The sequence below is a fragment of the Pocillopora damicornis genome, chromosome 3 (assembly GCF_964200805.1).
Source record: "Pocillopora damicornis chromosome 3, jaPocDami1.2, whole genome shotgun sequence".
In the NCBI taxonomy this organism is placed as follows: domain Eukaryota; kingdom Metazoa; phylum Cnidaria; class Anthozoa; order Scleractinia; family Pocilloporidae; genus Pocillopora; species Pocillopora damicornis.
Window position 1 is genome coordinate 3,694,778 of NC_142672.1, and position 12,139 is coordinate 3,706,916.

Here is a 12,139-nt window from a genome sequence, read left to right on the forward strand (position 1 = left end):
AATTTCATCTAGGATTCTAGCTGAAACTCATTTGCATTTCCTCGCCGATTTTCATACAGGAGCTAGAAAAATTTTACATTATTTGTGAGGTTTGCCCTATGCTCTTAATCCAGATGGGAGAGGGAGGCTATCAAAACCCCTGCATGACAAACTCTCAAATTTTTCAGCATGTTTTATTTTTTAACACTTGTTATACTAGTGTCTGCATTTAACGATTACTTAATAGCATAGTGCACCTAAACTTAAATCCTGCCGAAGGATTACTTACAACTCTTAGCTATACAAGATTCTTCAATAAATCTTTTGAACTTACTCTACTTAGAGCAGGTAAATTAATTCTTATGTGAAACTAATATACATTCATCCCAGCTAAACGTTCTCCACAAAGCGAGATGAGCTCTGATGTGTTACTAACGACTATTTTATAACAGTGGTTTTCTTTAAACGTAAGCTTTTCTTGTGTAGTAATTTGAACAGCAGCATAACCTAACTATCTCACTAAAGCTTCACTACATTGATGGACTGATCAAATTGCAAAGGATATACATACTTGAAAAAGAACAAGTAAGCACTGTTCTCTCTTTCATACTTTTTCATTCGGAGAATGTTATACAAAAAGTGTAGTGAGGTTTTTTCTAATAATATATGTAAATATCTCTAGATTTCCTTCATATAACAAATTTTTGTTCCAACAAAAGTTCAAACGTTTAACACTACCTGTAACAGGTATAAGAGCAGTTGTGAATCTATGATACTTTTAGGAAGTATCCTCCACAGTTCTTTAACACTTTGACTCCTAAGGGTGACTTGCAGATAATTTATCATAACAATATCACCCCTGAATCAAACATTAGGTCCCCAGAAATGATAAGCAACTTAACTTCTTAACTGTGACACAAGTTCTCTCATCAAAACTACTGATGCATACTGACATTAAGGTGTAAAAGATTAAGAAGTGTACCAGCTGGAAAATAGTACAAAGTAACAGGAAAATGTACTATGGTTCCATGTTAAAAGAAAAAATAGCTAGAGGATTCTCTCCTATGGACACTTCTCATGAATCTTATTCCAGGTGTTACTTGCTAAATGTCAAATCTAATAATATTTATTCTATTCAATACTGAAGCCAATATTCTGCTGCATAAATTAACTAATCCTAAGAATGGTTATGGAAATAAAGAGTGGTATTGCTGAAAGACATATGCCAGGTAAGTGGGCAGGGAGCCATTTAAACTCAATGATGGACAGAGGTACCACAAAAGTAACATGTGTTGCTAAGAACACACCACAATGACCCAAGTAGTACTCAAACGTTTCAGTCTGAAGATAAGCCAACAAACCATAATGCCATCAGGTCTTCTGTAAATTGCCAAGCAATCACAACATAGTAGATTGAATAATATGTGAACCCTCATCATTACCAGCTAACCTGCATTTTAGCAATGCCAAAGAAGAAACATTAACTACTGGATAAAATTTCTTGACTTAGACTTGGACTGGAAGAGTGTCTGGATCCTCAAAGGCCATGTTTCCCACTCGCTGGCACCAAGAAGTGAATGCATCTGTAAAAGTAAGTAAAAAAGGAACATTTAGAAAATAGGGATAAGTGCTGGAGTGAAATGATCATAAATGACCATAAGTGACCAAGACAGAAATTCTCATTACAGTATCATTGCAATACCCAGCAGACAAGTGATAAAAATAGAGAAACATATCAATTTGGGTATTGTTAGTTGATCAAATATCAAATTCTTTAAACCAAGGGTTAATTAATTTTGAGTTGCATTTTCATAATACCTTCAATATAGGTGTAGAAGGCTCCAGGCTCAATTTTTCAAAAAGTCCCTTTTCGCCATGTCAGTTGTGAAATAGTCACCATAAAAAAAATTCCAGTTGACATTCAAAGTTTATCTCAATAAAACAGTTCAATTTGATGGCTGCTCATTTTAGATTTATGCATAGTTGGGAGTTATGGAGTAATGAGAGAGAAAAGAGAGAGACAAGTTATTTACGTTAGTTTGTTTGAGAAGTTTCCATGTTCCTTTTTTCCTTTTTCTCTTAAATTTTCTAAATTTGATGGTTGCCAATGTGCCACTTTTGTTGAAATATATTTTTGACTTGCAAAGGCAACCAAAATGGTTGCAGCTTGGAGTGCTGGAGTATGAGAAAAAATTAAGCTCTATAGAGTAGAAAAACATTAAAAAATGAAGGAAAACAGAAATGAGGACAGAGATGGCCAAAGATTGGAAGAGTAATGCAGATTGCGAACAACCATCCTGAAAAACTTGGGCTTCATTTTTCAAAATGGACAACCTGTGATTGTAGCCTTTTCAATCCTTTCACTCACAAGATATCAATGTATAAATTTTCCTTTTTGTCTGCTATGTATTTCTTCTACTACAAATAGTGAGAGTTGGGATTACATCAAATTATACCACTGTCTTTGTCCATCTGCCTGAAATTGTGCTGATATTGCACAGAGAAATTACTCATTGATTGCCTCTGGAAGTGAAAGGGTTAAGAAAAGGTGAAAAATTCAGTGTTGTGACTTACACTCACAGAGTGACACTAAAATATTCCAATGAGTTAGAGAATGAAATTTAGGAGCAGAACCATCAGTAGTTTTTTTGCACAGCTGCAGTAATCATCACATCGGAATTATAATACCTGCAAGGAGTACAACAATTCAAAACAGTAGCTCCTCAAGAAGATGAAGCCTTTACCTGCAGCATCGAGGATGAATTTTGGGGCAACATCACTGCCGATAAACAGCCAATAAAAAGGAAGACCTGCTACAATGACCACCAGAGCAATGAGTGATCCCTTAGGATCAGTTGTGATCGGAGCCACTACCAGGTAAATAGAGGCCAGCAGCATTGAAATTGGTACAATTAAAAAAATCTGAGAAACAATAAAAAGAGTAAGAAAATTAGTAAATTATGACATTCACTTCTCAAAAGCCCTTTCCTAAGCTTACACGAGTCAGAGGTCTGGTGCTAAAAATTAAGGCTTGAGAATGAGGCTTAGTGTGAGGTGGCTCTCAATGGTATGAAACAAAAAGGCTGTGCTATTGAAAAATTGATGCCTGCCCAAGACTTCTAAAAATGCAATGTGGGCTAGTAAAATATTGTTTGGAAGAGAGAGACATTCAGTTAAGTAATATAGGCAAAGGAAAGGGAAGAGTATATTTGATACAATGAACAGAAAATTCCCCCCAAGAGTTTTTATTTTTTGCACTGTCAAGAGCAACTTTGCTCTTAGCCTCATTCTCGCACCCTAATTTTGGCACCATATCTCAGACACATGAGAAGTAGGAAATGGGCTGTTACATGTTGTAAATCAAGCCTAACCCTAAACCCTAAACCCTAACCCTAAGCAAAATCATCATTGTTTCACACAGTTTATTCTAGAAATTGGCCAATGAGGGGCAAATGGGTCCTATCAGTAATTTTAGGGGGGGGGGGGCCTTTTTCAATGCTGTCATCTTGAAACAATCCAGGCAACTGAAAAAGCCTGGATCCTTGGGTCTATTTTTCATTCTTATTTTGCTCCCCATTTGATGCTGCAACATAAATTTTATGCGGCACTTCTTTCCAATTTGTGGAAATCCTGCAAAGCTGCGCTCTAGAATAAACCCTGGTTACAAATATGAGATAAACACCCAGTGAGAACTCAGAGAAAGACAAGGTGTCTAAAAACACTAATATTTGTGAAAGGATGGCTCAAGTTTATAAAGCAATTACGAGGCTTTAAGACTATGGTTTACTGTCAACAATTATTTGATACCCTTTCTGAAAGTCCAGTGTAAATATAAAACTCCCTGTGAACCGAACAAAATAGTTGCTTTGATAGGAAAAATAACCACTGCCAGACCATTATAAAAAAACTCCGAAAATAAACTAGTTTTGCCTTCACTTTTTTCTAAACATCTCACTTATAGAAGTTCTCCTCAGCTCCAGGTGTTGATAAGTGAGCTTACCTTGTAGGGTCTGTTCATGTTTGGTCTCTTGTATCGCAACCACAGAAGAGCAGCAAATGTTCCCCCATAAAACAGCCATGCAGCAAAGCTAAAGAAATCCACCAAACTTGAAAAGCTGCTTGCTTCAGGAATCAACATGATCACAGAGATGAGAGTCTGGTGGAAATAAAGAAAGTAAAATTTAAAAAGTGTACTCTATCCGTGAGCTGCCTCATTTGAAATTTTAGCTGGCAGTCAAATTCTTGTTTTTTAGAAACTGAAAAGTCCAGAAATTAGAATTCTTGCTACATTCATGATAAGGCTTGTGTTTAATAATGAAACTGCTGATTCACTCACGGTAAAAAATAGAGATGGGAGAGGGGTAAATCTTTTAACATGAATCATGGCCAACAGACGAGGCATTAGTCCATCTCGTGCAGCAACAAACACCAGCCTAAAATAAAAAATAGCATTTGCAAGGTAAATCAAGAGAAGTCTTAAACCAACAGAAACAATAGCTTATTGTTCCTCCAAAATTGCCCAGTTTAATGGTTCATTAGGAAATAGATTTCTTACCAATCAGAGGGTGGGTTGTGGGTCAGTTATTTCATGACAACACATGTCATTTGAATGAAAAACTGTCAAAAAACAGTTGTGCAAAAAAAGTAGTGTAATTAAGTCGTTTAAGTACAACTGAAACTTACCTCCCACTAGTAAAAAGAAGGCCATTAACAGCTCCAAAAGTTGAACATGCAACAAAGACAGGAATTATCCAATTGACTGGACCAAGGTACAAGTTTCCAACACTCTATAGAATATAGAAAATATCCTAACATCAGTAAGCATATTCTCCATACTGTTCTTTGTACATTTCCTGTGGTGCTACAAAGGAGAAGGTTTAGAAGCAAACAATTTTGAAAGGAGACAAAATAACATCCAGCCTTTGGTCTCCAATGAAAACTTTTGTATACAATAAACCATTAAAATCCCTACACATAAAACTTACCACAGCCACTGCATCTGATGCTAAGATACCAGATGCCCCCAAGACCGTAATATATGCCACATTGACCAACAGGTAACACACAGTTGTGAGGGAGATGCCAATCACTATTGCCCTCGGCATATCCCTGAAAAGTACCATTAAAAGAATGCCATACTGATCAATTCAATAGAATACGCTTTATGTTTATGTTTATCGATGTTGAGCATAATGTCACAATGCTTCATTCGTAACACTGTAACAAGAAAACATGCAAATTTGGTTGCAAATTCTTACATACTAGATGTTTGCTTCTGTAGGTTTCTGTATCTGCATTTCATTTTATTTTGTATTTGAAAACTTGAAAACTATCTTCAAACTAGGAGCAGAAATTTGAGCCAAAGCTGTACCTGGCTGGCAGTAACTTTTAGGACTGATAATTTGAAACTGAGAAACATTCAACAAGCACTTACTTTTCTGGGCGTTTCATTTCCTCTGTACAGTAGTTGAGGTTGTTCCTTTTAATTAAAAAAATATCACACAAATTAATGTTAGGTCATTAAACTCAATTTTTAGTACAATCACATGAGTTCCAATTAAGTTTCTTATAATTTGATAAAAAGCACTTCTACTCACCATCCATCGTACGCCCACAGACCCAAGTAGAAGGCCATACCAATCTTTCCAATATTTGTTGTGGAGCCTTCAAAGCTGTTTTTAAAGCTCTCTGTCTTTCCTAAATGAAAACCATGAATGAAAGTTTTAATTAAGATCTGAGATAATTGTAGCGATTTAACTGGGGTGTCTTAAGGACATGTATTCAGTTTGTCCTATGAAAGTACTTGAAGGGGAAAAGGTTTTTAACCCTTTCACTTACAGGATCATGTTAGTAACCCTCCTTGCTGTCTGCCTCATAAATATGATGATGTGAGTTGGGAGAATTTGGTATTGGATCAACTAACAATCCACTTGTTGATATTTCTATTTTTTCTCATCACTTCTCTGCCTGATATTGTATTAATAATGAAAATGAAAATTCCCTCTCGGTTACTTACAGGAGTTAGAGGGTTAAAAATATTTCCTTGAGAGATATTTAAATTCCCCACTCAGTTTTAGCACATTGAGACCTGATAAGCTATATTTTTAGATTTGGTACACAAAGTTCATTGCATGTGTTTTGATATCTACACATTTGGAATTATGATTGATTGTGGTTGAGATTCTATCTTTACAGTGTGTGTCTGCACATCTAGTTACTAATTTTAGGATGGTTCATGATAAGGTTTTTTCAAAATTGAAGTAATCAATAATGACCACAAAAGTAGGGCGTGACAGGGGATATTTTAAAAATATATGTCTAAGTATTTGTGCTGTAAGGGAGTATCTAATGCTGAAAAAGATATATGCTAAATAACATTTAGATTGTTTCACATTTTCACCAAGGTCTGTATAATTTTGACTTAAAACAAGGAAGAAATTTTCTGCCAAAAGGGAGCCACAGGCACCCCAGGAGCTCCTAGTAATGCTCCAAAGTGACTTTGAACCACATGAACCAATGTGGACAAGAGGTGAAACATCCTGCTTCAAACAAACCTTTTCCCAGTTCTACAAATCCAATGATTGTGATCATTACGATACAAAGAAGCTTGGCATATGTGAAGATGTCCTGTATCCTTACAGCCCATTTTACACTCCAGCAGTTTATAACCAAGAGGATCACTAAAACCAGGGAAAAAAAACAAAAATAAAAATATTGAATTCTGTAACTAAAATATTTGAACTGAAATTAATAATTTGCAGGTCTAAGTTTGCAAATGAGGGTTGCAAAGATCACAAGAGAAGATTGGAGTCAGAATCTATCAATTTTTTGCACTTTTTTATTCCAACCAAGTATCAGCATAAAATAACAGTTGTTGTATTCAACTGTCAAACAGGAATCAGCAAAGTTACATTATTACCAACATTAAAATAAGAAAACTTGGGACATTTAGGTCTAAACAAAAAAAGGAAAACTCTCTAATCTGTAAGGCCTTATTCCTGAGTCATAAGATTTTCCCTTGTATTTTAACAAAACTAACTGTTACTGACAGTAAATTACAGTTTCTTCCCCTTCTTGTACCCACTCTCTAAGTATTTGCTAGCTAAGATTGGCTTTTAAAATAAAGGGGCGCAAAGACTCCCACACCAATTCGAACTAAATTTGTATCAGAAGAGTGCAGAAAAAATATCAGAGCACAACTGAACTATTTCAAATTTATTTAAGGGTGCTTTTGATTCCCTGGGTATATTTTTATTGCTTGTGAGCCACAGATTAATCGGAAAATGCTGTGCTATGTCAGCAGGGAAGTGAGACACCTGGCTCATGATTAGCCATGGATTGATAAAGATAGATAAATGAATGCGGCAGTACCTTTTTACAATTTGCTGTGTTGATTTATTGATCTTAATCAAATTCTGGTCAATTGTCAACTTTCTAGAAGCACGTACATGTAGATTACTGAAACCTCAATATTATTTATCACTTCAGCAAAAGATACAAAAACTTATATTTATTAGGAGGATATTGAAATTGGTAGAATCCAGTCATAATATTATCCTCTACCAATAAAACTACAGTCACATAATTTGCTTATCTTGGAAATGATACGCCTGCTTCACTCTCATTTGGAACATTTTTTAGTTTCCTTTTAAGCCTTGTGTGTGGACTTCTAGGAACTAACCCCTACTGTATATGCATTTCCCTAACCGCCTTTTGTTATAGACTTTGAATGCTTTGTGTTTGAGCTCAAGGGGCTTTTCTGCCATTGTATGCATCATGCTTAAAGAAAGTCCAACAATCATACCATGAGCAAAATGAAATACTAACAACAAAATGGTATTTTCTAGCAAATTTCACAGCTGGAAAAAGCCTGAAAAGTAATAAACTGCAACTGTTTTCAACCCTGGCTAAATCTATAGGTTGGCAATTTATTTCTGTCTTTTAATCTTTGTGGTTTTTCATACAATTAATTTATCTTAGCTCTAACAATTTTCTACCTTTTGAATCAGTCCCTCTTTATTGATGAACAATCTTTTAAAATTGTTTCCCACCTTCAAAATGATATTCTTTAATTTTACACCCTGAGCAATATATAGGAAGAATTGGCAATTAATTGAAAAAAAGCCAATGGTATTTTACCATAATTAGCGCTTTTTATGTCTAGGATATCTAAGCAACACTGAAACGTTATAGTCTTGTGCGACCTTGAACAGCCCCCGTAGAGCAAATTGCTCAGCAAGGTGCACTGATATTTGGGAAAATAGAAATAGGTCCTTTTAGCTTAATTCATCAAATTATAGGTATCCAATTTCGAACGTGTTGTCTGATATCAGAAATAGTAAAGTCAATTCTTGAACGATATCGAAACCGCGGTTTTCATATTGGGTACTGTAACAATTCATCGTGGAGGTCGAATCATAAATTGGAGTCCAATTAAAATTTTCAAGGATCGATCTTAAAATTTCTTTAAGTTGCGTTCACGTTGTTCTCAATAATCCAACATCAACTCTAGAATGTCCCTAGCGACGAACTTACATTTGGAATAAATAAATATCAAATTACTAAACATGGATGATGCAATGCAATCGCGTGAACCGCCAACCTTTGATTTAAGTTTACAACTATAACCAAAACAAGGCAGAAGTTCTCCTGGGATTTCGAGACAAAAAAATTCGATGAATTTAATTACATGTTCTCCCTACGAATATCAGGCGACAATCATTCGATTGACGAAATTCAACTGCCATGATCGAGAACGAAAATCCAACCACGTGCGTTAGCATGCATCACGAATGCTCTAAAGGTAGGATCGCTTTGTTTTCGTGATGAAAGATTAAAATCAAAATCTTAAGTTTACAGGTGAACGGCTTCACACCAGTTTTAACTAGCTTTGCGAGTTTATAAACAAATTTCTAGTTTCGCTTACAAAAAAGGAAATCCCGCCAAAACAGGACACGTAGAACCACGCTTTGAGCTGAAATGGTCACAAGACTGATTCTACGAATGGAAGCACCATGCGATTCTTCATTCTTGGCGAGTAACTCGAAAAAAAAGATTTTATACTAGGTCAGATCTAAATGTTAAGAAGAATAAAGGGTTTAAAATCTTACCAAGACAAGAACAGGCCAAAAGCTTCATGAGGTACGCCGGGGCTTCACAATCTGGGTAAAATGGCTTCGAGACGTATTCAGCAAAAGTGAGAGCGATTATGGCTCCTGATGCCGGCCGTATAATTAACACAGAGGTCCAGGCGAACAAGTAAGCAGGGATCCTACCAAATGCCTCCATAAGATAGGAATATTCGCCACCGGATTTCTTTATACAAGTTCCCAACTCGGCGTAACACAAGCTTCCGAACAAAGCTAGCAAACCACATCCGAGCCAAATCAGGAGAGAAGCACCGATCGAATTTGTTTCCTCGAGGATACTTGTTGGCGATACAAAAATACCAGAACCGATCACTGTGCCTACAATAAGGCCCACCCCATTGATAAGAGAGACATTCTTTCTCAGTGCAATTCTCTGTTCGCCATTCTCTTCCTCCAAGAAAGGCTCTTTAGTCTTATCGAGGGAATTCGACTGGTCTAAGCTCTCGCTCGAGGTCGATTCGTTGGCAAGCTTCTCACCAATATCAGAATTAACAACGGGAACAGGAGGCATTGTAGAAGATATAAGAACAACTACGATCAACTTCTTTCCTAATCTCCTCACTAGCGTGCGTTTCAGAACACAACTCAATGAATGAACATTACGAATAAGGAAAGCCCGCCTTTTCAAGTTCGATAGCAAAACAGTGATGGTGATTGGTTAATAGAACAAAGAGAACTTGTTAAACCAATCAAATTTGAAATAGAATGGCGCCAAAAAGTATTGCGTAAGTTATAAAGAAAACACGAGCGCAGCACGTGGAGCGGTATCGACAGAGACTACCTCCAGCTGCAAACAAGTTGATAAAGCTGGGTTCAGTTTTAATATTGCATGTCATTAGGATGTCAGGAATACAATAAACTAATATTGTAGACCAATGGATTATAGATATACACATTAGACGAGGTTAGCGGCTCAATATTGTGCGATCAAACGAAGAAATTATATCCCAATTTACTTAAATGACTGTATAATGGTCGTAAATATAATATGTCTCGTTCGAATTGAACAGCGAGTACTAATTTCAGTTTAGTGTTCCATGACGGTCACCAGCTGCCTTGTTTCAAAATGAGTGGGCTACTGATACTTTAAAAATAAGTGTAGGGCCCAATCGCAAACGTTGTATCTTTTGAGGGCGATAGCCTTGGGTTGCTTCAAGTGATAAGTAAAGAGCATTTCAGTATCTCAAGAGTTCAAAATGTTATTATATCTAACACTCATCTATTAAAACCGATGAGAAAAAAAATATTTTTTCTGAATTCTGCTGAATTATCGTTGGAACCCTGACCAAACGTGTCGGAGAAATTGACGAACTGAAATTAGAGAAACTAGAAAAATTAGCTAACTGAAACCAATACAAGAAAATAACCGGTATCCGCGTTTACTTAACAATGTGATATCAAGACCAGCTAGCATGGTGAGTCCGAAACCGAACAAACAAGGTTTTGCCCTCAAGCGTACCCGTTTCTAGAAAATATTAATATAATTCTTAGCCCCTAAATAGAACACATTAATTGGTGGTTTCAAATGGATAGTATAACCTTTGAGCTTGCCACCATAAAAAGTAAAAAGGACTTCATATTAGCCCTTAGGAAGCTAAGCAAGCTTTTACATGAGTCCCACATCTTTTCTGATACGTTAACAATAAAAAGAACCTGTGTACCGCGAACATTTCACTTTCAAGAGAGACATTTCACTTCCACTTCTGAGAATTTGATGGTAAAGCAAACAATATCCCTTTAGATATTTTTCTTTCCTTGTATCACCTTCTTATTTGAAATTGCATTGATATCATAATTAGAATTTCCTTATTGATCACTTCTTGGATTGAAAGTGTTAAACTGATGCAGACTCAAGCACCTCCGTCACAGGATATATACACACGATTAGGTTCAATCCTGCGAGGGTCTCTAAACTATCGTAAGCAGATTAAAGGTAACTTTTGGTTCCAAGCCGAAATTAACGGCTGAGAAGTGAACGATGAATGAAGGAGGTAAGTTTCTAGAGAAACAAAGCGCTGCGTCGGTGGGAGAGTATAACAGGGTAATTTAGTATTATCAACTGAATTGATAACGCAGATTAGCCATCGTAAAGAGTTTAGAAGCTGAAGTTTCGAGCGTTACACCCTTCGTCAGAGCGATGGGAGGAATTGTGGATTGTGAGAGAGTTTATATGCAGAAAATGGAGCTACGCTATTGGTGGGAATATAGTGACGAGAAGACAAGAAATACCAAGAGATACGTTTTTTTCCCCTTTGTATGATATCTAGAAAAACCTTTCAAGAGCTACTGCATTTAGAAAACTACTGAAAGATCCATCAATGATTCCTTTGCCGGCCGAAGTCAAAGAATGGTTACAAAAGTCAATTTGATTGACAAGCTACATACCGATTTAGGTAATTATCTGATGTGTAAGCGTCTCATCTTAATTGCTAACATGGAGATTTGCTGTTCATTTAAATCGTTCGCTGATGGAACTTGTGGGTTTAGTTATCGAGAAGAACGAAGTTGTATATCTCGAGTCATTCCCTTGCATGGTTGTTAAAAGACATTTCAAGTCACTTGCGGAGTTACAAGTTCTCAGATCCAGAAAATGAAGTTGATCTTATTTTGTCGTTTGCCGGTGTCCCAGAGGATTTGGACCCCCCAACAAAACTGAGTGAAAACATCATCCTTAACATTCTAGTACAAATGGATGATACTTTACGTTCCAGTGCGTACTAAAGTATGTTTTTAATTAAAAATATGCGTATCGTTAGTGCATACGAACTGACATCCCGTCGGATGTTTCTTTTGACCAAGGGAAAATGGGCAAGAATTTAGTTAAATGTCTGGAGAGGGGTCGTTTTTGAACCTTTTCCGCGATAGTTGAACACCGCTAGATTCAATAAGAGACAAACTTGTGACACTAATTTATTTTGTCATCATTCGATTGCCCGAGTGTTTGGACGACATGGTACAGAGCTAGTTGTGCGAGGAATGGTTACACAGGAGCTGCGAGGGATTTAAGACCG

General features: G+C 36.5%; 1 protein-coding gene across 1 annotated transcript; it reads right to left on the reverse strand.

Moving 5' to 3' along the window:
* Positions 1-159: 159 nt before the first annotated feature.
* Positions 160-9,923, reverse strand: LOC113683675 (b(0,+)-type amino acid transporter 1). Its single transcript, XM_027200948.2, has 10 exons — positions 9,090-9,923; positions 6,534-6,659; positions 5,577-5,676; positions 5,414-5,458; positions 4,965-5,088; positions 4,663-4,766; positions 4,316-4,412; positions 3,980-4,135; positions 2,724-2,901; positions 160-1,562 (listed from the first exon to the last, which is right to left on the reverse strand). The coding sequence occupies exons 1-10, from the start codon at positions 9,637-9,639 to the stop codon at positions 1,486-1,488; spliced, it is 1,557 nt and encodes a 518-aa protein (XP_027056749.2). The 5' UTR covers positions 9,640-9,923; the 3' UTR covers positions 160-1,485.
* Positions 9,924-12,139: the final 2,216 nt, after the last annotated feature.